At 40.6% G+C, this 27,877-nt stretch overlaps 1 protein-coding gene across 1 annotated transcript in view; it reads left to right on the top strand.

The window, feature by feature from the left end:
- Positions 1-27,877, top strand: part of Pamr1 (peptidase domain containing associated with muscle regeneration 1) — an 82,072-nt gene that overhangs the window by 17,629 nt on the left and 36,566 nt on the right. The window contains exons 2-3 of the mRNA XM_027422388.2: positions 9,402-9,578; positions 16,234-16,362. Coding sequence (XP_027278189.1) covers positions 9,402-9,578; positions 16,234-16,362 — 306 coding nt within the window. The remainder of the gene's footprint in view (positions 1-9,401; positions 9,579-16,233; positions 16,363-27,877) is intronic.

Here is a 27,877-nt window from a genome sequence, read left to right as displayed (position 1 = left end):
AGGCTTGGTGGAGAGCAGTATGCGTTGCACTCTTGAGGATTCTCGGAGCCAGGATCGCCATTTCAGTCTCAGGTAGAGGTAAGAGCTAGTGATTGACTGCTTTGCTTTTCTGATCTTCAGCTTGAGCTGGTTGGTGGGTTTGTATTATTCATGTTATACTTTGCTGTTCAGAAAGTGAACATTTGCTGTTCAGAAAGGGCAAAAAACATGCAGTCTGACAAGGCAAGGGCTGTATTAGAGGAAGACAGACCCAGAGTGGAGGTAACCTGGACCAGCTGTTCTAGGCACTCCTTCAATGGGAAGAACATGTCCCAGCGTTGATACCACTCAATGGGGGCAAAGCTGACTCTCCTGACTCAGAGATCCAGGATGGATCCTGTGAACTTGAAGGGTGAGGGGAAGCTAGCTCTAAAGTTTGATGAGGGCCAATCAGTGCTTACTTCCTCTGCACTTCTTGGCTTAGCCTTCCTGGCAGCTGTAACTGAGTTAGCAGCAGTTGGGTCATGCAAAGGAGACAAGAAATAAGCAAGGATAGTCACCTTACCATGGTATCCAAGGAGATTGATCCAAGCACCACTGTGTTTATGTAAAATCCATGTATGCTCCAGTCTATAACATAGAATCAGTCTCTGTGTAGCATCCAGCACATTCTCCTGTATACTTTGGAGCATTTCTGGCTTGTCTGACTTACAGTATAACATCCCATAAATAGTTGACATATTGTTTAGATAATGATTTTATCCTTTTTATGAGACTTCCCCCCTTTGTTTTTAACAGGAAAATCACTTGAAAAGACAAAAGACTAACCCTGCCAGATAGCCTGTATGCCATGGCTGCATCAAACCCAAACATTCCCAATCTGCATTACAGAATTCAAGTTCATTTATCAAAAAAGGAATGAAGAAAAATTAAAATGGCACCCTCAGTGGAGCACAACAAAACCTACTTTTTAAAGAGTCTATGTATGTTTAATATAGGGAAATTTGATTTACAAAATTTGACTAGAAGCTGTTTGAATCTGGTGGCGCCAAGCCCATAGATAAGGAGGGCTGTCCGAAATGAAACCAGGAAGAGTAAAAGCAGCTCTAAGTGCTGAAAGACAACCGATACAATGCAGTGTGTGGTATGTGGCAGAGGCACAGTGGGATGTCTGTGGTAGAGAAATGTGTCTTAGTGGGATGTGTATGGTAGAGACATGTGTCCTCAGTGGGAAGTGTGTGGCAGAGGCACCTTAGTGAGAATTGTGTGGAATGGGCCTCTGATGAGAAGGCCAGAGAGCCCCCTGCCTCTCCCTGATCATGTGTGATACAGAGCTGGGATGTAGGCCATGGGAAAAGTACAGAGGAAGGTCCTTCAGTGGGCAAAGGCTTGGGGAGGAGGATTCAGAGAAACTGAGAGAAGATGAGAAACAGTGGCCAAGGACAGACAGCAAGGTAAGCAGGGAGAGGGGGAGGGGGAGGGGAAGGGGAGGGGAGGAACCAGGCTCTTCATAGTTCTGAGAACCACAGCAGAGTTTTTTGTGTTGCCTTCTTGACCATTATTTGTATTTCTTTTTATTTTTTACTTTTATTGAAAATATATTCTTTTCTCATACAATATATCCTCACTACAGTTTCCCCCTCCCTCTATGCCTCCCAGTTCCTCCCATTTCCCCTCCCTTCCAGATCCACTCCCTTTCTGTCTCTCATTAGAAAAGAACAGGCTTCCAAGAGATAACAACCAAAAATGACAACATAAAATGTAATAAGATAAAAACAAGCCGTCATATTAAAGCTGGAAAAGGCAACTCAACATGAACAAAAGAGTCCCAAGAGAGGCAAGAGTCAGAGATCCACTTGGACTCAGGAATCCCATAAAGATATTAAGCTGAAAGCTACTATATATATGCAGAGGACCTGGTGGGTCCTGCTTTTGCTGCTCCAGTCTCTGTGAGTTTTTATGAGCCTTGCATAGTTAATACAGAGGGCCTTGTTCTTCTGGTGTCTTCCATCCCCTCTGGCTCTTGCACTCTTTCTGCCTCATCTTCAGTAGGGTTCCCTGAGTTCTGAAGAGAGTGATTTGATGGAGACATTCTATTTAGAGCTGTGTGTTCTGAGGACTCACTTTCTCTGTGTGGCTGTGAGTGTCTTTGCCTGTTCCCATCTGCAACCGGAGGAAGATTCTCTGATGATAAGTGAATATGGTTCTGATCTAGTATAGCAGAATACCACTAGTAGTCATTTTATTGATACTTAAAAAAAATACCAGTAGTATTTGATTTTACATTAGGTTTCTGGGCTCTCTTGTCTCTGTTTCTTGGTCACCCAAGCAGTGTTGGGTATGGGTTCCATCCTGTGGAATAGGCCTCAAGTATAATTAATTGGACATTGGTTTGCTACTCCCACAAGCTCCGCACCACCATGGTCCTGGCATATCTTTCAGGCAGGATGGACTGTAGGTCAAAGGTTTTGTGACTAGGTTGGTGACTCCATTTCTCTTTTGGTAGCCTGCAGGGTACCTTCCTGCACCTAAGACATTAGAATGTAGGGGTGAAGGTTCCATGTAGGCACCAGCTCTACCTTTCCATGTTCAATGAATTGTGTGAGTGTTGTCCTTGGAAAAGCAGCCCTGCTTCAGTTTTTGAAGATCAATCCACTGTTTTAGCCTCAGTTATTTGGGGGATTTCTATGGGACCACCTTGACTGACAACTAAATGCAACTGAATGCAAACTGAATGCAACCCAGTCATGGTACTAGAAGCCTCATTTGGTGACAAGAGATGGCCAGTTGGAACTCCACATCCCCCAAGATTAGAGTAACTCACTGGAATCACCTTCTTATTTTTCAGGCAGTTTCCACTGCACTAGGTTTCCACATCATCCTTTAAATGACCCTCAGCTCTGGCTGACTTTCCCTAAATTCCCTCCCTCAACCCTATCTCCCCTCCCCACTCACCTTATATTCCTGTTCTCATCCCTACCTGCCCCCACTTCACCCTCAATATCTAATCTATTTCCCCCTCCCAAGGAGATCCATGTGTCCCCCCCCACCCTAGTCCCTTCTTCTATACCTAACGTCTTTGGGTCTATGGATTATATGTTGGTTATCATTTACTTTACAGCTAATATTCACATGTAAGTGAATAATACCATATTTATCTTTCTGGGTCTGGGTTACGTCACCCAGGATGATTTTTTTCTAGTTCCATCCATTTACCTGAAATTTTCATGATGATTTTTTTTTTAAAAAAAGCTGAGTGATACTGCATTGTAAATATACCATATTTTCTTCATCCATTCTTTTGTTGAGGGACAGCTAGTTTGTTCCCAGGTTCTGAGTATTATGACTAGAGCAGCATTGAAACAGCAATGGTTGAGCTAGGACCCTGGTGGTAGGATGAAATATCCTTTAGGTATATGCCCAAGAGTGGTATATCTGAGTCTTGAGGTAGATCAATTTCCAACATTCTGAGGAACTGCCATATTGATTTCCATAGTGGCTGTACGAGCTTGTACTCCCACCAGCAATGGATGAGTGATTTATCTTACTCCACATCCTTACCAGCATGAGCTGTCACTTACTTGTGTAACTGATTTTAGTCATTCTGACAGGTGTAAGATGAAATCTCAAAGTAGTTTTATCTGCAATTTCCATGATAAACATTTCTTTAAGTGTTTATCAGCTATTTGAGATTCCTCTATTGCAAATTCACTGTTTAGGTCTGTACCCCATTTTTAATTGGGTGATATTTAGTTTCTTGAGTTCTTTATATATTTTGATTAATAGTCTTCTATTGGATGTGGAGTTGGTAAAAATCTCTTCCTATTCTGTAGGCTATTGCTTTTTCTGAATGATGGTGTCCTTTGCTGTACAGAAGCTTTTCAGTTTCATGAGGTCCCATTTGTTAATTGCCAATCTTAGTGCCTGTTCTATCAGTGTTCTGTTCAGCAAGTTGTCTCCTGTGCCAATTTGTTCAAGGCTATTCACACTTCTATTAGGTCCAGTGTATCTGGTTTTATTTTGAGGTTTTTGATCCACTTGGACTTGAGTTTTGTGCAGGGTGATAAATATGGATTTATGTCTGGGTCTTCAATTTGATTTCATTGACTAATATGTCTGCTTTTATGCCAATGTGGGTTTTACTACTACAGTTCTGTAGTAGAGCTTGATATCAGGGAAGGTGATGCCTCCAGCAATCCTTTTATTGTTCAGGATTGTTTTAGCTATGCTGGATTTTTGTTTTTCAATGTGAATTTGAAAATTGCCCTTTTAAGGTCTGTGAATAATGGTGTTAGAATTTTGATAGAGATTGCATTAAATCTGTAGATTGCTTTTGGTAAGATGGGCATGTTTACTATGTTAATCATACTGATACATGACCCTGGGGGAATATTTCCTTCTTCTGATATCTTCTTCAATTTCTTTCTTCAAAGAGTTGAAGTTTTTAATCATTCAAGTCTTTCATTTGGTTAGAGTTACCCCCATGGTATTTTAGAGTATTTGAAGCTATTGTGAAAGGTGTTGTTCCCCCTTATTTCTTTCTCAGTTCATTTGTCATTTGTATATAGGAGGGCTACTGATTTTTTCTTAATCTTGTATCCGGCTACTTTGCTGAAAGGGTTTATTAGTTGTAGGACTTTCCTGGTTAAAATATTAAGGTCACTTATGTATGCTATCATATGAGAATAAAGATACTTTGACTTCTTCCTTTAAAACCTGTATTTCCTTTATCTCCTTTAGCTGTCTTATTGCTCTAGCTTAGAACTTCAAGTACTATATTAAATAGGTTTGCAAAGAATGGATAGCTTTGTCTTGTTCTTGATTTTAGTGGAATTGCTAGAGTTTCTCTACATTTAATTTGATGTTGGCTATAGGCTTGCTGTAAACTGCTTTATTATGTCCCTTGTATCCTTAAACTTTCTAGAACATTTATCATGAAGGGGCGTTGGATTTTATCAAAGGCCCTTTCTGCATATAATGAGATAATCACATGTTTTTTCTTTCTGTTTGTTTACATGGTGGATTACATTTACTGATTTTCAAATATTAAACCATCCCTGCATCTCTGGGATGAAGCCTACTTGATCATGGTTGAGATTTTCTTTATGTATTCTTGGATTCAGCTTGCAAGCATTTTATTGAATATTTTTGTATCTATGCTCATAAGGGAAATTGATCTGTAACTCTTTCTTTGTTGGATCTTTGTGTGGTTTGTCTAACAGGGTAACTGTTGCTTCATTAAATGAATTTAGCAATGCTCCTGCTGTTTCTATTTTGTGGAATAATGTGAGAAGTATTGGTGTTAACTCTTCTTTGAAAGTCTGGTAGAATTCTGTGCTAAAACCATCCGGCCCTTTTTTTTTTGTTTGTTTGTTTTTTGTTTTTGTTTTCTGGTTGGGATATTTTTAATGACTGCTTCTATTTCACTAGGGGTTATAGGCCTATTTAAATTGCTTGTTTGACCTTGATTTAACTTTGGTAAGTGTTACTATCAAGAAAATTGTCCATTTCTTTTAGATTTTCCAATTTTGTGGAATACAGGTTTTTTAAGTGTGTCCTGCTGATTCTGTGGATTTCCTCAGTGCCTGTTGTTATGCTCCCCCTTTCCATTCTAATTATGTTATTTTGGATACTGTCTGTCTACCCGCCTGCCTGCCTGCCTGCCTGTCTGTCTGTCTGTCTGTCTGTCTGTCTGTCTTTTAGTTTGGATATGGTTTTGTCTGTCTTATTAATTTTGTAAAAGAACCAACTTTTTGTTTGACTCATCCTTTTGTATTATTCTCTTTGTTTCTATTTTATTGATTTCAGTTCTCAGTTTGATTATTTCCTGCAGTCTACTCCTCTTTACTGGGCTTACCTCTTTTTGCTCTAGAGATTTCAGGTGTGTTGTTAAGTTGCTAGTGAGATCTCTCTCTCTCTCTCTCTCTCTCTCTCTCTCTCTCTCTCTCTTTCTCTCGCTCTAATGTGGTATGAAGTTTCATTTTAGCACCACTTTGAATGTATTTCAGTTGGAAAAATATTTTTACTCCTAGGTAATTTTCATATTCGTACATTGATAAAGTGGTGACCAGTTTTCAAATTCCTAAGCAAAGGAGGGTAGGACTCAATGAGTTTAAGAGTGATGTTAATTCACTGAGATTTGCTGCGAGTGCATTTCTTATTCTGTGGCTTAGAGTAAAATTTATGGTTTAGTGCTTTTGTTATGAAGGAAGATCTATAAATTAGATGGAAATTCTCAAAAGATGCATCTATTTCATTGAGTAATGTCACAAAATCATGGGAGTAATTCAGATTGCTACTTCAATGCCATTTTTTATAAATTAAAAAAATTGTCTTCTAAAAAGGTTTTTTTTCTTAATGTTACTTCAGTTAGATTACTGTATAGTATTTATTTCTTTAATCTCTGTCTCTTGTTCTCCTGTAATAAAGTAATTTTATGGACAATGTAATTTATTGTATAAAGAATACAAGGGCATTCATTGTATAGAGAATCAAATTAGTCAGCGAATTGTCCTACTATTATAGCTTCAAAACCGATATTGGGAAGAAAGAAACATGATCAGTACTTATCTTAGAAGGTAGAAAGATGTATGCTATGTTGCAAATAATTTATTTTATAAATCTTTAAGAAGATGTGATTACAAGTCTGTCTTTTTCTTGATTTTTACCTCCTGATCACTTACATCTTAGTGGGTGGCCAATCATGGTTCAAAAGTCTAATTGTTGATAAATGATTAAGGCATAGATAAAAATATTAAAATCCACTGTTTACTACAATATTATTCTAAATGCAATGACCAACTTCTTGCTTGAAGTTTTTGACAAAAGAGTAGCAATATACATCATCTGTACATTGTCTTGTTTTATGGAAAGCAGTTATATATTCTGTATATAAAAATTGTGTAAATAATAGTTATTTTATTTAAAAAAAATCCCAATGATATATTACCATACTTATAGATCAGTGCATTCTTCAGCCCTCATCAGAGAAGCTTTTTCTTGCAGTAGATAGTAAATTAACACAAAGACCCACAAATGAACAATGTACAGAGAATGAGAGACTTTGGACTTTGTCTTTATCTTTCCCCTCCAATCAGTGCTCAGGGATCCATGTGCAAGAGGGGTCAGAATGACTATAAGAACCAGATGATGCTAAGAAAATAGCATTTCCTGGACACAACAGGGCAGATGTACACAAGTGTACAGAGACTGACATTGTACACAAGACCTGCACGAGTTTAAGCCAGACACACTCTCAGGAGGAAGGAGGGGATGTAGGTACAAAGTGTGACCCCAGCCAAGAAGCTACTTGCAAGGGATACCTGTTGGGAAAGTGAAAGTCAGTTTTCTCCAGTGGAGTGACACTGGCTATATCAACACACACAAGCCCTGTGTTTAGGAGTAATTGGCCTGCATAAATCAGGTTCCATGTTTTTTAGTGGCTCTTTTCTTTTTTAAGAGGAGAAAGAACATGAAGATTGTGTAAGGGGGGGATCTTGGAGTAGATGAGGGACAGAAAAGAACAAGATAAAAATATAGTATACAATTCTTAGAGAATAAAAACTAATAATAAAAAATAAAAGTTCATCGATGAATTCAGAGTCATGTGATTTTCCCTGTGTATCATTGTGTATTCACTCTTCCCTTCCCACCTAGGTTTTAGAAGTTAGGCTAAGAGCATGGAGGCACATGCTGAGTAAAGCATAAAGTTCCTGAAACAAAATCTCATGTCAATCTAACGCCAAGGTGAGGGTCATTGCTGATCCATAGCTATTAGTACAAAAAGATGAAAGAAAGTCAGCCTTTTATAACACTAAACTTACTCAATTTAATGAAATATCCATTATGCGCAAGAACCCATAAATGCGCAAGAAGTTCTTTTGCATGTTTCAAGAACATTCTTTTAACTGGAGCCTAGGAGTAGATGGTGAATTTTTTCTTTATGGCTCTATTAGGTAAATTAATAGTGGCCAATCTTGTGTTGGAGTTTTCAAACATGGGGAGAAAAACAGAAAGCTGAACTATGAGATTCTGATGCCTTGAGGCCATCACAGATGCTAGGCACAATGCATGCTGGGGATCCCTGCAGAGAGTTTCTAGGGAAGACTTCATGGGACCTTGCCCAGACAGATACACTTTCTTCCTCAAATACTTGACCCACTTCTGTTTTCATTATCTTATGAAACATTTTTGGAAATGGAAATTGGGGAAAAAGAAAAACAAGAAGACTAAATAAGAGCTGGCAGGTCTGTTTTTTAGCATGAGTTTTTCTGTGCAGCCTCCAGCTGATCCCTCTTATAGATTTGGCCAGATGGTTTTCTTTTTTACTTAAGGTATATTTTTGCAGATAAAAAAAGAAATGAAAAAAAAAGAAAGGAAAAACATCCCACCCACAAACAAATACTTTTTCTCCTGGGAAAGAATGCTTGGTTGTACTAATTTGGGTTAATGAGTTCACCCTTGACATTTTCCCAAACATTCTAATGAAGGTACTTGTTGTCTTCTCTGTTGGTTTTATATTTGAAGATACTATTACTGCAACATTGAAGAACTAAGTTTGGAAACCATGACATAGTCTCCAGTTGGCTACCAGCCTTGCACTTGAATGGCTCCATCTAGAGGGTGGTCTCTGGGCTTTTCTGATGGGCCCCATTGCTAGGATTTCCTATTGTAACCCTGCGGTTGAATGGTCTCTCTTGGTGTTGTGCAATGAAAAACACATGCAGCTATAAACAGTGGCCAGACATATCTCAAGAAAAATAGAAATAAGAACTGAGAAGGGGGATGCAGTTTGGCAATGAGTGCTTTGGTACAGCTAAAACAAACAAATTCAGAACCTAGGGAATCTGTATTGATGTATTGATTATAAAAGTATTCTACTGCTTGTCTACTTGCATTTGCCAATTTAAATTTATTTATTTATTTATTTATTTATTTATTTATTTATTTGAGAAAAAGTCTCCTGTAGTTCAGGCTGGCCTAGAATTCACTCTGTAGACCAAGGATGACCCATAATTCATAACCTTCCAGCCTCCACAAACACTGGAGATTACATGTATATAACACCACGTCCATGTTTTGTGGTCCTGGGGATCAAAACTATGGCTTCAGGAATACTAGATAGGCAAGTACTCTACCAAGTGGTTTCCACCCACGCCCCCTGGAGCGTGATTCTTTAAATATTAAAAATAAGATGAAAAACAGAACAAATTTCATCTGTATACCAATGAGTGGCTTTGAATACCCCTTGGAGTAGGTCACCTTACTTTGGAGACACTGGCCTGGTAAAAGGTTACACCAGTGCCTCTCATTCAGACAAGGCAACACTGTGGTAGGGCAAGGTTGTTTCCTAATAGTGGAATGTTTGTGGGTTTTTCCATGCCTGCTAGGTGCTAGCCTTACCTGCCTGTTTTCCATTGCAGAATACACAGTCATTAATGAAGCCTGTCCTGGAGCTGAGTGGAACATCATGTGTAGGGAGTGTTGTGAATATGATCAAATTGAGTGCATCTGCCCAGGAAAGAAGGAAGTGGTGGGTTATACCATCCCGTGTTGCAGGAATGAAGACAATGAATGTGACTCCTGCTTGATTCACCCAGGTGAGTGGGCAATGGACACCACAAGTTGTCTTCCCATTATCTGGGGGTAATGAACAGGCACAGAGTGAATGTCTGGATTCTAGCAGCAGCCATCCATCCAGGGCTGTGGTGCCATGGTTATTAAGAGTGACACACTCAGCTAAGTCTGACTGCAGGAAACGGGATCAAGTTGTAAATCTGAGAGTTTGTCTACTTATCCGTTCACTTAGCAAGCAGACTGAATAGCACTTAGGCAGTTAGGGAGATGACAGTGTGACGGTTTTGTTGTTGTTTTTGTTTTTTAGATTTAAAATTTTTATTGATTTATTTGTGTGTGTGTGTGTGTGTGTGTGTGTGTGTGTGTGTGCGCGCGCGCTTGGACATGCATGTTCACACAGACGTCAGAAGAGGGTATCATATCCACCTGAGCCAGAATTACAGGCAGTTTTGACATGGGTGCCAAAGCTGAACTCAGAAGAACATAATACTTTCTTAACCACTAAGCCATTTTGTTTAAAGACACATTTCCAACATTGTCAGAGCTTATAGCCTGGTAGGGAAGGTGAGGAAAAGGGATCTATGACTGGTGCTATGTAAGTATTATGGTAGAGATAGATGCACAAGATACCATGGTAACGGGGATGAGAATGGGGTAAGGCAGAGGGAAGATCAATGAAGACTTATTAAGCAAGGTGATGTGATGTGTATACTGAAGATGGAAGCAGCAGACTTGAGAGGATCTGGGGGGACCAGAGGGTTCAGCTGTTGACAGAATGTGCAAGGGACCTTGCATGAGGTTTGAGAATTCCAAGGAGCTCACTCTGGAAAAAAAAAAAAAAAAAAAAAAAAAAAAAGCACTTTTGTGTTTTGTGCTGTGAGACTTGAGGAAAGTGATACAGAAAGAAGATATTAAGGGAGAGCAATTTGAAAGAAGGGGCACCAGCCAAATTGGAAAGAGCCTTTCCAAAGCCCTGCTATAGGATTCAGGCTATTGGAGATCTTTTGGTAAAAGGTTAAAAGCAATTTCTCTTTAGCTATAGATGGGGAAAGGACCTGGAGGAGGGCAGGATGAGGGGCAGGAGGGAATTAATGGGGACTGAAATTAAGGTCAGAGCCTGGTGGACAGAGCTAGGTAAAGGGATGAGAGTCATCAGAAAGTGGAATTGGCCATGGTTTGGAATTGGTCGGGAATAGCAGAAATCAAGGACAATGGATGCTGAGCCTCTCGCTGTGTTTCTATTGCGGCTGGCACTGAACGTTTTCCAGCATGAAAAACAAGGAACTCTTGCTGCCTTCCACTCCGATTCCCACCCCCTAGAAAGCTCATCTTGTCCCTCTAGGACAGGTCAGATGGGGGACACTGAGACTGCCTGGTGAACTTTCTGAAGGTTGAAAGATGAAAGATCAAAACTGTGCTGGTGGAATTTCTTTCATTTTTGTGTTCCCCTTTCTGTTAAAAACAGACAGTAGCTTTGAAAACAAAAACAGGACTGGCTTCAGTAGAACTGCACATTTGATTTTGGAAAGGAAACTTAGCACCCCCAACTCCCTATCTGGCGAGAAGATTCTGTAGAGAAATGACTTAACAGTGCCTCAAGATTCCTCTATTATGGGACAGTAGCTGAGATCTGTATGATTTTGAATAGTTTGGGGGAGACCTGTTTATTGTTGGGTAAGCACAGGGTAGCTTCGGCTATTATAAGGTAATGTGGGAGTCAGTCAGTCATGTGATAGGCAAGAAAGGTACAACTTACAGACAGGCAGAACCCAGAATCTGCAGTCCATCCTTTAGAGGTTCTGGGTGTGATCACTGGCTCAGGAGAGTGAAGAATTGTGCACACAAATTATTCTGCTACCCTGAAGGGCAGGCAAGGCAAAGGAAGAAGGCTGCTTTGAAACCCCTTTTCAGAATAGTGAGCTGGTGTCCGTAGCAGCTACCATTAGGACCCAAGAAGTCTCAGTGTGTGTCATTGGGAACTGCAGTTTGTTTATATTTGTGGTTTACCAACTTCAGTCATTACCTTCTTTAACATACACATGATCCCATTTTAGGGCACCGAGAGTCCCTTTAGTCTTTAGTCCTTGTCCTTCAGACATGGCCACTGGCATGATCACACTAGTTTTAGAAGGCTTGCTTGGGTCTCTATCATGAATAAGTCTTTCAGATTTCATATATATTCTCAGCCCAGATCTGTAATCAGCCATTTCTCCAAGAAACTCTTATCCTAAGAGCTTGTTGGGTACTGAGGCTACTCCTGGATTTTGATTGTCACTGTTGCTAGGTGTAGTAGCTTGAATGTAATTGGCCCCCACAAGCTCATAGGGAAGAGCACTATTGGGAGGTGTGGCTTTGTTGGCTTTTTAGGTAAGGCTCTGTTGGAGGAAGTGTGTCACTGTGAAGGCAGGCTTTGAGGTCTCACATGTGCTCAAGCCACACCCAGTATCTCAGTCAACATCCCGTTGCCTGTGGATCAAGATGTAGCAGGTCCTTCTCCAGCACCAAGTGTATCTGCATGCTATCATGAACCCCACCATGATGACAATGGACTAAACCAATGAAACTGTAGTCAGCCCCAATTAAATGTTTTTCTTTATAAGAGTTGCTGTGGTCATGGTGTCTCTTCACAGCAATAGAAACCCTAACTAAAACCATAGATAATTATGTTTTAGTTTCTTTCTTTGTGTGATATTTGTTAGAACACACACACACACACACACACACACACACACACACACACACACACACACACACCTGCAGTGATGGGAATCAAACCCAAGGTGCCTGGCATGCTACCATTGTGCTACATTCCCAGACCCTGATACTTTTTTTTTTTTTTAATGCTTGAAGTTTTCATTCCAAAAAAGAACACAGCCACCAGTAACCTGGAAATTCAGTAGGACAGCAGTAGTAACTAGACTGGGTGACCTGTGAAGGATTTCCCACCATTCCTGGTGGACATAGCCTTAGGAATGGGAGTCTGCCTGCTGTAGCTGATGCTAACCCTGACACTTTTAAGACAGGATCACTCTATGTAACTCAGGCTATTCTTGAACAAAACTCACCTCTTAAAGAGTGCTGAGACTAAAGGTGTGGTCAATCTGTATGTCAATTGTTTATCTATAAATCTGCCTATCTGTCTGCCTATCTATCACCTCTCAAATGCAAATATTCAAGTCCAAATATCACAGTATACCGTTATTCACTTCTTTGATTTTTTTCTCTCATGGTGAAAAACCATTTCCTATTAATGTTAATGTAATTCCTTATTTTCCCCTTCTTATAGCATACTATAAATGTGCAAAATAACAATAACATTATCTGTACCACCAATAATCGCACTGCATACAGTTATGCTTCTTTATGGTTACTTTTGACTTTAGAATACATGCTGGTAGATGTGTATAATAAAAGTGCTACACTGTAAAAATCAATGGATGTGGCTTCCTTTTGGATGTTATGCCACTTATCTAATATCTAGATAGGTTAATTGTTCTCTATATTTAAAAATGCAAGTGAATAGGCACATGCATTTATTTCTCTTTCCATATTTCACAAAAGGAAAACGCACTATAAACATTACTCACTGTCTTGTCATATTTTTTTCATACCAATATGTGCTGGAGATATTTCACATCAGATAGATCTGTCCTCTTCATTGCTTTTTACGGTTGCATATGACTGCATTGTGTGGATTACTATTGCTTGTTGGCCTTGGGTTGTTGCCAGCCCTTAGCTATTATAAGTTGAATATTTACTATCTATAGTGCCTGGGACCCAACACATTTTGGGTTTTAGTGTTTAGGAATTTTGTGTATAAAAGTAATGAGATGCCTCGGAGGTGACACCCAAAGCTAATTGTGAAATTCCCTTATTTCTTATACAACTTATATTCATAATTTGAGGTAATTTTATACCGTATTTTTGATATACCCTTTGTTTCATATATTATCTGCCTATGGAATTTTCTAATTGAGGTGATACATTTGCACACTCACGCAAATCCTATTTTGAATTAAAAAAATCTCAGATTAGGGATGCCCAACCTGTTCCAACACACTATAGTGAATACTCTTAAACACACATCAATTAGTATAATTGCAGTTTATTTTTGAGGTAGATCCCTAGAAGAGAGATAAGGGATGAAAGGAAGGCAATATGCTGTTCTCTGGTTTTTTGCCTACTTTTTTTGCTATGTATTTAGTATTCATGCTGAGGGTATATGAGGGTATATCATCTAGATTATATTAATCCCATATGTGGAAAATGGAATGTCATTATGGCTTCAGATTACATTTCTGTCATGAAAGAAAGTGATGGTTTCAGTTTTGGGGGCCCATGAATATAGCTAAATTGGTTGAGTGCAAGCCCTGGATTTGACCTCCAATACTGCATAAGCTTGGTGCAGTGGCCTATTATCAATCCATGAACTTTGGAAGTCAAAGGAAATGGGATTAGAAGTTCAGGTTCATCTTCAGGTACATAGGAAGTTTGAGGACAGCCTGTACCTTTTTTTCCTCCCTTTAAACCAATCATCTCTGTGCTGTTGTAAGTGATATAGGGCAGTTAAGATCATGTCCATGATAGCCTTCGGTGGCATTCAGTTGAACCTGGGTTCTGGATGTGCCAGTGTGGATTCCTTTGATCTTAGGCTGTGTAGTTCTGCAATAGCTCCTTTGGCAACTTATGAGCATCCTAGGCATTTCAAACAAAGCCTGGCTCACCTTCATCTCTAAGATGGGTTTTGTGGCTAGAACCTAAGGACCCTAATGTGTGGCTGTGCCAAGGAACAGAGTTAACAGGGATGTTGAGGATAGGTTGTGAGTCCATTTGTCTCTTCAGTATTATGAGTGAGACTGTTCTTTGGAAGGGATCCTACTGGGACTCATTTTGGGGGCGCAGGATGAGCCAACCACATTAATCATATCATCAACTCAGCTTCTCTGGTAGGAGAGAAAGCAAAGTCAGGAGGAAATGGGAAGAAGACCGTGAGTCCCACAGCTATAGAACACCACACACACACACACACACACACACACACACACACACACACACACACACACACACACACGGCAAAGAAGCATGTTATCAAACCAAGCCAACAGTGGCCATCTTCAGCAGTTCATTAGTCATTCTTTCTCTGAGATAATTTTTATTTAGTACTAAACTGGGTTCTGGTGATTTCATGCACATCAAGATATATCCCTTTGATTGATTCTGTTATAGCAGAATGGCAATAAGCAGATAACATTAGGTATGAAGTATACAATGGTAAGGATAAGCCAGGTGGAATTCTGGGAAAGCAGCTTTATAATAGTCCAGAATCTGAGAGTACTTACTACTATGTGTCAAACACTTTACACATGTTAATGTGTTTTTAAACAATTCTGAGAGGTAGATACAATTTAATCACATTTTGGCAGGCGAGGGCATTAGGGCAAGGCTTAAGTCTGTGTTTTGATAAATGAGAAGGAATAATTTCTACCTTTTCTCACACTCTCTCAACCTTTCAAGAGACCTTGCTTTTGAGGCAAACCACACCTGAACAACACTCGGCTCTCTCTAATGTGCTTTGCTGTTGGCTGCTGCCTGCCTGACCTTTCCAGGGCAAGACTATGGCTACTCATTGGGGCTGATTTCATGCTGTATTTTTGTTATAAAAGTGCATGACATAGATGGATATTTAGTAGAAAGGTATTTACCATTAGTCAATAAAAATGAACTATTAAAATGGATCATATAAAGAAGAAGCTAATTTTTTGTGTGTAAAAATGTATTCAGGTGTATGTATGTGCATGCATACATGCATGCTTATGTGTTTGGAGGTCAAGGACAACATTGGCTGTCATTCCTCAGACATGGCTCATCTTGGTTTGTGAGACATGGTCTCTCATTGGCCGGAAACTTGCCAAATAGTTTAGGTTGGATGGCCAGTGAACCCCAAGGAACTGTTTGTCTGTGCCTTCTCAGAACTGGGATTACAAATTCACACCATTATACTCAGTTTCTTTTCTTTTATTTAAACCTGGGTCCTGGGATTTGAACTCAGGTGTGGATTATCTTCCCAGCCACTAGGTATAAGAAAGAGTGTTAACAGAATTCTCCAGGTGATTCCATTTGGGGTGATTTTTTTTCCTTTTTCTTAAATACATTATTTTTGTTTGTCTGGATTTTCTATTATACAATAAACATGAAATAAACTTGAAAAGAACAAAAAAACTAGCATTACCCTAGCTGATTCCATCTTGCACTACAAGCTATTTTGTATTACTTTCTATAAAACAACAACCACTAATCAGGAAGATGCTGAAATGCCACACTTCTTGCCTGAATCCCGTTGACTCTCTGGTTTCTTGGGATGAGCAGGTTCACCTAAGATCTTTGGCATTTTTCTGGATACAGATTCCACAGGCAGAGATGGGGATTTGCAGAGAGAGGCAGGGGAGGGAGGAGAGAGGGGAGAGAGAGGAGAGAGAGAATAGAGAGGGGAGAGAGAAGAGACAGAGAGGAGAGAGGAGAAAGGGGAGAGAGAGGGAGAAGAGAGAGAGAGAGAGAGAGAGAGACAGAGACAGAGACAGAGAGACAGAGAGACAGAGAGACAGAGAGAGAGAATTAGTTTCAATCGGGAGAAGGCTCAGAATCAGCAAACATGTAGACTAACAATTTGGGATGTTTCAGGTTGTACCATCTTTGAAAACTGCAAGAGCTGTCGGAATGGCTCTTGGGGCGGAACCCTGGATGACTTCTACGTGAAGGGATTCTACTGCGCCGAGTGCAGAGCAGGCTGGTACGGAGGAGACTGTATGCGTAAGTAGACACCCTGCACACATGCAGAAGCTCCATCCTCACTTGGCTCAGCTTACAACACAACTCAAGTTTATCTTGTTAGAATCGAGTTTTAGAAAGCTTGTAGCTAGAGGGCTTTGTAGGTAGGACTGATAAAAACAAAGGTGTATTTTCATGTAAGGAGGGTGGATAGTGGACATGTATTTGGGATTGTTGACTTTAGAAGCTTCTTTATCGGGTCTTCAATTTCGCCTTTTGCTCAAGTGAAGCTGAACTGCTCCACACATGACACACTGGTGTCCATGCCAAGAGAACTTGAGAGGTGGCTTTGGTCAGCAGGCAGTGAAGTAGTCTGTACTGTTGTCTGTAGTGCATTTAAAATGGGAATTTCTTTGATAAATTTCTTAACTCAGGGGTTAAATTCTTGAAGCCACAGCAAACTGCCAGCACACCACTTTAACCCGGGAAGGGAATTCTTCTGCAAAGCACTTGATCTGGGAGGATTAGTCTTTGTTATTCTCCTCAGAGTTTCAAAGTTCTTTGAAAGTAGAATAGAAATCCAGCACCTCTCTCAGGTCAGGCTGTGCCTCCCCACTGGCCTTGGCTATCCTGGGAGAGCCTGCATCTGCAGCAATGCCCATACTGTGTGATTTCAGCAACTCTGCTTTATTTGCTCTGTAGTGGAACCGAAGTAGTTAGGACGACCAACTTCACTTCTATGAACAACATTCCCAGTCTATAAAGATGGTTTGGAGTGATGTTGACCCAACCACTGGACTCAATGTGCAGCCAGAACCTTGTAGTTTTGAGGCTCCACCATACCCAGGGCAGGAGAGGGGTTTATCTGTATTCCAGGGTGAACCTAACTGTTCTAGAAGGTGAGAAAATTTTGAAGTGCTGGTCTCTACTAAAGATTTAAAACTTCCATGTCATTTTAATTGGGTTCTAGGAAATTTAATTTGGGGTTTGTGGATTTTTTTTCCAGGTAGGTCAGCTGCAGGAAAAACTCACTTTTCACCTTGGCAGCTATTTTATGAGATAGTATGGGAGGACAGTGATCAGGATACACAGACCTGGTTTGAAGTAATGATTGCTTGAAACTTCATATGACTTTGAGCAAGTCATCAAGCCTCGGTGATAGTTGCTGTCTTCTCTTTAAAATAGGGAAGAGCAGGGTGGTTGTAGTACATACTTTTAATCCCAGCACTCGGGAGGCAGAAGCAGGCAGATCTCTGTGAGTTTGAGGCCAGCCTGGTCTACAAAGTGAGTTCCAGGACAGCCATGGCTGTTACACGGAGAGACCCTGTCCCGAAAAACAAAACCAAACAAAAAACAAAACAAAAATAAAATAGAGAAGAATGCTGCCTACCTTGTGGAGCTGATTAAATGAGATAAATACATGTGAAGCATTTAGTGCTTTGCTTAGAGATAGTGAAAGCCCAATGCCATGTAAACATATGATGTATTGAATGTTTTCCATATGCCTCTAATCAATAAGATGGGAAGAAGTCCAAACACTAAACTGCTTTCAGTAATGGATTAGGAAAGACACCAGGTCCTGGAAAGATAATTCAGTCAGTGAAATGCTTGTCTTGTAAGTACGAAGTCTGAAGTTTGATCTCTAGCACCTATATAAAAAGCTGGGATGGTGGTATTGGGGATGTGGAGGCAGGTGGATCATTGGAGATTAAAGATGGCCAAGCTTAATCAACTTGGTGAGTGTCAAGCCAGTCAGAGATAAAAACGATGGAGAGTATCTGAGAAATGACACCTGAGGTCCTCTGATCTCCACATGAATGCAAATAGTAGAGGATGTATGTACACACACACACACACACACACACACACACACACACACACACACAGCACATGGACACCCAGGAAAAGAAAGAAACATCATTGTAATGAATTACTTTAGATTTCTTGGATTTTTTGTAAATAAGATAACTTTGGGGTTTTCACTTTAGGGTATACTGGGACTGTGTGTGGGTGAAATAGAGAGTCAACCATATGTGGCCCTGTGGGTAAGTTAGGTAAAGAGTTTAGATGCTATTCAGGTGTAGTAGGAAGCCAAGAATGAAATGTGAACTCAGGTTGGATTAAGTGCTCTGAGAACACAATTAAGTGAACAATTATTACAGACATAGAGTCCTAAAGGGGGCTTTTTTGAAATTATAATTTAGTTGCAACATTTCTCCCTTCCCTTTTCTCCATCCAAACCCTCATGTATACCCTCCCTGCTCTTTTCCACCTCATTCAGGCACAGAGACACATTTAAGGTCTCTGCTCACATTGATTCACTAACATCCCACCAGCCAAAAATAAGTCACACAGTGAAGTTACAAATCAGTACTTTGTGCCAAGGGGAAATGCACTGCGTTTACGTTATGTGAGTGAGTATGTTTGGGGTAGAAGGGAGGGTAAGAATATTTGCATTCAGGAAATCAATAAGGCGTAGTTACAGAATAGCAGGTACCCAGAGATATTCCACATATGGCCTTTCCTAAAGTCTCTGTCAGTTGAGCCTCAGTATAAGAGCTGGCTGTAAAGTCTGATTGGTTGGGCTGCTGATGGTAACATTCTAGGAACGAGGCTCTCTGAAAGACAACAGAGCTGGCTCAGGGCAGACAGTGATCCTACTGACAGGTCAAACAGGAGACTTGTGATGTTATTCATCAGTTTGCAGATTCATTCAAAAGAATGCAAAAGAATGTGCTGGACACAGGACAACAAGCAAACAGACATGATTTCTTCTGTTGTAGAGCCGCTAATCAGCAAAAAGGAAGTAAAAACAACATTAAGGAATGAAAACAAACAAGGAAAGCAGTTTATTCTGTGAAGTAAACAAACAGTATAAGGGCCAGATTCCTCTCTGCATCTGATTCTGTCTTGGACACATGGGATGGCATGATTGCATTCTGCCTGTTTTGAGACTTGTTCCACACACAGGTTATGTCATCACAGCTGCAAGAACAAATGGGGCATTTATTTATATGGGCTGGTCATCTCGGAATACAGTGATCCCTCAAAGAAAGTGAATTCCATCTGTGGAAAAAGGTCAACCCCAAGAAGACATCAGTTTTATGTTATTAGATTCTTATCGCCTACTCTTCATTCTGTCACTGCATAAATTTGAAGAAAATCCAAGGGAAGAAGTGATTCATATGGCTGTATGCTGATTGCCTGTCTGGAGCTGGGCATTAAGCTGCCTTCTGTGATGAGGGGACCGGATACTTGGGTGGCCCTGTCATGGCTGGGGCACAGTACAGGAGCTACAAGGCAGTACCAGAATTTTCCCAGTAGATGGCGCCCAAACAATCCTTTCCATCAGTTTTTATCTTGAAGGAGGAGGGCTTCTCGGTAGGGTACCATTTGGAGGGCTCCAGCAGTTTCCCTCCCTGAGTACCATGCACAGCCTTAGTAGGAAAGGGGAAAGCCGGTCAACACTGAAACACATCGAGTTATAATAAAGCATTAGCGCATTTGGCACTGGAGAGACGGAATAGCATCTTAATTTGTTAACTGACTACTGATGATATTAGTTCACCTCCTAGTGGCCTTAAAACTTCACATGTGATTGTTTCATCCATTGTTACAGTCAGATTCTAGCCTCCAGGACAATGCTTCAGTCCAGGGCTCAGAGCGTACTCATTTTCACCTTCCTGTGCAAGAAAGACAGTTGGGTGATCTCCAATTATCCATTCTAGGAGCCAGGGTGCTGCGTAACTAAAGGAAAGGTCTGCTTCTTTGCTCTTCCTCCCAACTTCTAAATTAGAATAATTTAAATTTAAAATAAATAAGTCTACATTATTTCTCTTTTTCTGTACTATAAACCTTACCATTCTGTGCCCTACGTTAGCATAATCTTTCTTTCCTTCATTTTCTTTTTGAGACAGGGTCTCAGGAGGTAGCACAGATGAGCCTGGAAGTCTCTGTTTTCCTCTGTCATCTTTACACATACTGGAGTGACAGCTGTATTTCATGATGCCCAACTAATTTTTCCTCCTGAGCCTCAAATCTGGTCAGTGAAGATCCTCTCAACCATCCCCCTTTTCAGTCCTTAGAAGCATTTCAAATTCACTTGTACTTCTCTCCTGTGTCCTGAAACCTGCCATTTTTCGGTGACTCTTGTTCATTTCAATGGGAAGCTGTACTCAGAATTGTACTGGCTAGTTGGGGTGCTGGTATCTAAATTTAAGAGTAAGGCTGTCTTCAGAGATCCTTAGACTGGAAAGTTGGCTTCTAGAGTGGATCCATCTGCTGACCTCCAGGGATGGCTTCTAAAATGGGATTTATTTATTTACTTGTGTGTGTGTGTGTGTGTGTGTGAGAGAGAGAGAGAGAGAGAGAGAGAGAGAGAGAGAGAGAGAGAGAGAGAGAGAGAGAGACACAGAGAGAGACAGAGAGACAGAGAGACAGAGACAGCAAGAGGATGTTTTGCTCTTTTATAAATCTAGTTTTCATTGCATATATTCGTTGTACATGGTACTATGTTACCTAAGGACAATTTTACACAATATGTATTATACACTGAACATAGTCTTTCCATAGCTCCACCCCCTTTGTAATCCCCACCCCTTTTCACTTCTACTTCTGTTTCATGTATACACACATCTTTTATATAGTTTTACAAAATGTAGGAACCACATTTTGGAGAAAGCATATGATATTTGTCTTTCTAAGATTGCTTAATATGATCATCTCTGGTTGTATCCATCTTCTTGCAAATGACAATTTTGTTCTTCTTTACGGCTGAAAAATTCCACGTGCATATAGGCCACATTTCTTTATCCATTGCCATGTTGTTGGACACTTAGGTTGGTTCCAAAATTAGTCAGTGTGAATAATGCTGCAATAAATGTCAGTGTACATGGGTGTCAGGAATGTTATGTTGGCTTGGAGTCCTTCAGGTGAATTCTCAGGAGTGACAGAGCTTGGTCATGCATTCTACTTTAGTTTTTTGAGAAAACTTCATAGCAACTAGGCCCATTTCCCTCCCATTAGTATATAAGGGTTCCCTTTTGTCCACATCCTTGCCAGTATTTATTGTGACTCATTTTCTTAGTGACTGCCATTCTAACTGGGCATAGTTTTAATTTATATTTCTCTGTCCATTTTATTAGCCCACTTATTGATTGGGTTGTTTGATGTCTTACTGTTTAGTATTTTGAGTTCTTTGTATATTCTAGATATTAATCCTATATCAGACCTATAGCTAGTGAAGATTTTCCGACCATTTTTATGGGCCTTTTTCCACTTGAATAACTATTTCCTTTGTTACGTAGAAACTTCTTAATTTCACAAGGTCCTATTTGTCAACTGTTGTCATTATTTCCTGAGTGCCTTGATGCTTACTCAGAAAGTCTTTTGCCTACTCCTTATCTCTAATCATTTCCCTGCTTTCCTTAATTGGTTCAGAGTTTCAGGTCTTCTATTAATACCTTAGATCCATTTGGAGTTGATTTTTACACAGGATGAGAGCTAGGTATCTAGTTTTATTTTAGAATGGTATTTATTTAACTTAACCCTCAGGCTGCTCCTTGTTCACTCACTTTTGAGCAGCAAGAGGACCTGGAATCATAAGGATGTTACCCTTGTGGCCAATATCGTAGTGATCCCAACAATTCAACCCCTGAAGGATATTGGAGATCTAAGAAGGTTAGGGAAACAACCTAGATGAGAGGATTTATGGGGAGAGATTACAGCCCCCTAATACGTTTATCTTCTTATTTATGTTTTGGGCAGAGGCAGAGGAGCAGAGGAACTGGCTGTGAGCCATACCTCCAAATGTTTGAGGGCTAGGAAATGTGAGATGATTTATGCAGGCTATACCCAGAAATTATTAAGAGAAAATTTGAGAAGGGAAAGATTAGAGGAAGAAGGAGGGGTGGGGTGGAGAACAGGGATAGAGAGGGGGAGACAGAGTTCATTCATTGAAAACCAGATCATCTAAAGATCCTTAGGAATACAAGGAACATACCTAAACATAATAAGGGCAATATACAGCAAGCCGACAGCAACATCAAATTAAATGGAGAGAAACTCAAAGTGATTCCACTTAAATCAGGAACAATACAAGGCTGTCCCCTCTCTCCATTTCTATTCAATATAGTACTTTAAGTTCTAGCTAGAACAATAAGACAACACAAGGAAATACAAGCTGGAAAGGAAGAAGTCAAACTTTTGCCATTTGTAGATGATATGATAGTATACATAAGTGACCCCAAAAATTCTACCAGGGAACTCCTAAAGCTGATAAACACTTTCAGTAATGTGGCATGATACAAGATTAACTGAAAAAAAAAACAAAAAAAACAAATCAGTAGCCCTCTATACATAAATGATAAATGGGCTGAAAAAGAAATCAGGGAAACACCACCCTTTACAATAGCCATAATTACACAATATAACTCTAACCAAGCAAGTGAAAGACCAGTATGATAAGAAATTTAAGTCTCTGTAGAAAGAAATTGAAGAAGATATCAGAAAATGAAAAGATCACCCATGCTCATAGGTAGGTAGGAGCAACATAATAAAAATGGCAATCTTGCCAAAAGCAATCTACAGTTTCAATGCAATCCCCACCAAAATACTGGCACAATTCTTCCAAGACCTTGAAAGGATAAATATCAACTTCATAAGGAAAAACAAAAAACTCAGGATAGCCAAAACAATAAAGGAACCTCCAAAGGCATCACCATCCCTGACTTCAAGCTATGCTATAGAGCTATAGTAATGAAAACAAACAGCTTGGTATTGGCCTAAAAACAGACATGTGGATCATTTGAATCAATCGAAGACCCTGACATTAAACCACACACCTATGAACACCTGATTTTTGACAAAGAAGCCAAAACCTTACAATGGAAAAAACAAAGCATCTTCAATAAATGGTGGTAGCATACCTGGATGGTAACATGTAGAAGATGGAAATAGATTGGAAATAGATCCATATCTATTCTATCCCCATGCACAAAACTCAAGTCCAAGTGTATCAAAGACCTCAACATAAATCCAGTTACACTGAACCTGATAGAAGAGAAAGTGGGAAGTAGCTTTGAACACACTGAGATCGATAATCAATAAATGGGACCTCCTGAAACAGAGAAGCTTCTGTAAGGCTAAGGACACAGTCAGTAAGACAAAACAGCAGTCCACTGAATGGGAAAAGATCTTCACCAACCCCACATCTGACAGAGGACTGATCTCCAAAATATATAAAGAACCTGAGAAACTAGGCATAAAACACCAAATAATACAATTTTAAAAATGGGATACAGATCTAAACAGAGAATTCTCAACATAAGAAATTCAAATGGTTCAAAGACATTTAAGGAATTGCTTGGCATCCTTAGCCATCAGGGAAATGCAAATCAAAAATACTCTGAGATACATCTTACACTTGTCAGAATGCCTAAGATCAAAAACACCAATGACAGTCTATGCTGGAGAGGATGTGGAATAAAGGGAACAGTCTTCCACTGCTGGTGGGAGTGCAGACTTGTACAGCCACTTTGGAAATCAGTATGGAAGTTTCTCAGAAAATTAGGAATCAATACACTTCAAGACCCAGCAATACCACTCTTGGGCATATACCCAAAGGATGCACATTCACACCACAAGGAAATTTGTAAATATGTTAATAGAGCATTATTGCTAGTAGCCAGAACCTGGAAGCAGCCTCGATGCCCCTAACCTGAAGAATGGATAAAGAAAATGTGGTACATTTACACAATGGAGTATTGCTCAGCAGAAAAAAAAAATGACATCTTGAAATTTACAGGCAAATGGATGGAACTAGAAAAAAAGAACATCCCAGTGAGGTAACCCAGACCCAGAAAGACAAACAGAGTATACATTCACTCATAAGTGGATATTAGATGTAAAGCAAAGGATAACCAGGCTGAAATCCACAACCCTAGAGAAACTAGGTAAAAAGGGGGACCCTAAGAGAGACATGCATGGATGCCCCTGGGAAGGAGAAATAGATATGATCTCCTGAGTAAACTGGGAACTTTGCGTGGAGGGGTGAATGGAGAAGGGGAGAAGAACATGAGGGTATGGGATGGTGAGTTGGGGGAGGGACAGTGAGGGAGAGCAAGGAAAGAGAAATCTTGATAGAGGGAGCCATTGTGAGGTTAGGGAGAAATCTGGTGCTAGGGAAACTCCCAGGGAATCCACAAGGATGACACCAGCTAATACTCATAGCAATAGTGGAGAGGGTGCCTGATCTGGCCTATCCCATAGTCAGATTGATGACCACCCTAATTGTCATCATAGAATTTCCATCCAGTAACTAATGGAAGCAGATACAGAGATCAACGGCTAAGCTCTGGGCCGAGCTCCTGGAGTGCAGTCAAAGAGAGGGAGGAAAGGGGTCAAAATCATGATGGGGAAAACCCACAGAGACAGCTGACCCAAGTTAGCAGGAGCTCCAGAGTCTGTACTGAGGGGAGCCTGCATAGGACTGAATTAGGCCCTTTGACGGTGACAGTTTTGTGGCTTGGGCAGTCTGTGGGGCACTGGCTTCATCCTTGACTCTCCTTGTTATTGTGCTTTCCTTCATGCCAGTTCTGGTGCTGAACCAGGGCACTCAGTGAAGGTGCTCAGAATTTTCCCACCATCGGCTGTAATCAAACTTCTCCCCCAGGGTACAAGAAAACTGCGTCGTCTTCAAAGTGCTCTCAATAATGGTGTTATTGTTGCCATCACAAGTAATGATGCAGTCTGGTTTGGTCATGGCACCCATTTTCCTAAGAGTACGTCCTAGCTCCTTCACGTATCCCTCAAAGCCTTGGCTCTTGACAAAATGACCAATCTTTATCTCACATTCCTGAGAATGATAAGAAGTGATATGCTGTTTCCTTTCAGAAGGAAAGAAAGAAACAAGAAAGAAAGAACTGGAGTAAAGAGAGAAATTAGCAAAAAATAAGTTTCTAGATGATCAAATAGTGGACCTTTCAGACCAGAACTTTGAGTAACTTTAAAATAACTAACAGGCAAATGGATGGAACTAGAAAACTCATACGTTACGGACTAACGTATGAGAAATGTCTGGCGAGATTTAGAAAAATAAAGAACAAAGTGAGCATCCGAAAATTATAAATACAGTATTTGAAATAAACATCAATGAAAACATCAGTTGAAGGGAACCAAGGAGGAGGAAGAATCAAAGATAGGTAAATAAAAATCAGTTTTTTTTATTTACTGCTGCCCAGAGAGGAGACACACCAAGTCCTCAATGTTATTATTTTTAATAGTGTATAGTAATTGTATAAAACACTGGTTTTCATTGTGATATTTTTGTATATGGAAGAAGTGGACTGGGGGAAAGGCTGGGTGGAACACAAAGGAGAGTAATGGGGGCAGAATGCAGTCAATCCAATTTCTTTTCTATCCTCCTCCAGTTCCTATCTTTTTGGCTGGATTGGCAAGGTGATTAAACATGCCTTTTTTTTTTTTAAATCCAGGCAGGTTGGGGAGGAAATCTCTCCTGTTTCAGGGTGGTTCATATTTTTGATGCTTAACAGTCATTTTAACAGAAGGCATAACACAAGCAGTCTAGGGAGAAGGGGCTTTGAAATGCTTTGATTGGGCAGGGAGCTATTGAATTATTTGGTATGGTCAGCCATTTGATTAACAATTCATTGGGCACCAGCTTGATACTTACAAAGAGGTGAACAAGACAATGTCCCTGCTCTGGAACAACTGTGCTATTAAGTACAAAAAAATAATTCAATCAGCAGTCTTCATAAAGGGCCAGGCTGAGTGGGGTCTTAGGCCAAATCACAGCTTGGAAAGTCACTCCAGGCTGCCTAATGTTCCTGATGAAGACAGAGTCCCTATCAAAGCAAAGCCGTTGCCTGGCTCTTACTGTGAGCTAGGCATTGTTCTAAACACTGTCATGCAAGATTCCTTTAGCCTTCACTGCAGCCCTCATCAGAGCTATTTTATAGATATGGACACTAATGCACCCAATCAGTGAAGGGATGGAGTAGAGGGGGTATTGTCACATAGCTGTAAGTGCCTGGGCCAAGATATGAATCTGGAAGCTTGGCACCAGAGCCGGTCTCCACCGAACCACCCCTGTAGAATTGGGGCAGCTGAGGTTGTGGCTTCGAGGGTCTGTCTGAGGACCTGAAAAGTGATGGTGGGATGACTGGAGTTACACATGAGGTTCAGACTTCCTTTCTGACCCTGGTCTAGTGCACTGGGGTTAACAGGCCACCATTAGGCCTCAGCTCTGCCAGCTGTGTTTCTGCTGGGTTCTAACCAGTGTTAACACATGGCTCTCATGAGATCTAGAGGACAGGGCATAACCTGAGCTCTCTCTGGGAATCTTATGCTAAGAAAGGGTCTCTGATCCAGACAGGACTCAGTAGAAAGAATAAAATGCCATTTACAGAATATTTTTAGGAATCAGTTACTGTGTTGAAAACCAGGGCTGGAGTCGGAGCTCAGCCCAGCACAAGTGGACCTAGGCTTGATCCCCAGCAGCACTGAGGTGTACCTGTGGAATGGTCTTACTTGGCAGGTGGAAAGAGAAGGATCATAAGTTCAAGGCCGTCCTCAACCCCCTGACAAGTTCAACACCAGCATGAACTACAGGAGATGCTGTCTCAAAAGAAAAAATTCAGACTTAATCCAATAAGGCAATAAGAAAAGCCATGATGACCGTTACTACTATTATTCTCACCTCCAAATGAGAAGCATTGGCTCAGACAATAGTTCAAACCCAAGCTGTTTTTATGGACTGAGTTATCTTTGGAAGAGAAGAGAAAACACCAGCTCCACACTGACTGGACAGCTTCTTCAAGTCTTTTTTTTTTTTTTTCCTTAAGAGAGAAGATTAAAGAAAAACAAAAGGAAACTACTTCTTTGAAGTGTGCTGTGTCTCTCTCCTGCCACTCATTCCCTATACCTAATGCTGGAGATGATGAGAGTTTTGTGAATGTTGGAGGTGTTCCTTCCTGTGGGGAAACTTCCACTTCTCTTACTACTTTGGAAATTAAGGAAGACTTCTTTTCATTTCTGTAAAATAGAAGCAGGTCTGTCCACCTGTCACCATGTTGAGCTGTAACAGTGGGCAAGAATAGGGGTGATTGCAGGGTTTGGAAGCCTTGGGGTTGGTCTGGACACACACACACACACACACACACACAAAACACACACACACACACACACACACACACACACACACATGCACACACACACACACGCTTATGCACAGTAAGACATCATTAGGGAACCTGATCATGTCTTCTGGGCCCCCCGTCCTGCTCTGGTCTTTTAACTCAGGGCCACCTGCCTGGTTGGCCAGAGGCACTTCCTTGGCAGGGATGCTGGCTGTATTCACTGTTCTGTCCTGGACAGAGAGGTATATTGGTTTGTTTCTGCACCCAGATCAGCCCACTCCAGAGGAGAGGCAGAAGTGGAAATGGAGCTGAGAGAGCCCCTGATGTGGGAGAGAGTAGAGTCCCTGCTCTTCCTTTCTGCCCAGTCCCCTCTCCAAGCCATTTTCAGAAAGTGGCTTCTT

This window comes from Cricetulus griseus, chromosome 6 (assembly GCF_003668045.3).
Source record: "Cricetulus griseus strain 17A/GY chromosome 6, alternate assembly CriGri-PICRH-1.0, whole genome shotgun sequence".
NCBI classification, from domain to species: Eukaryota; Metazoa; Chordata; class Mammalia; order Rodentia; family Cricetidae; genus Cricetulus; species Cricetulus griseus.
Note: the sequence above shows the minus strand (reverse complement) of the source record. Positions and strands in the feature narration are given on the sequence as shown.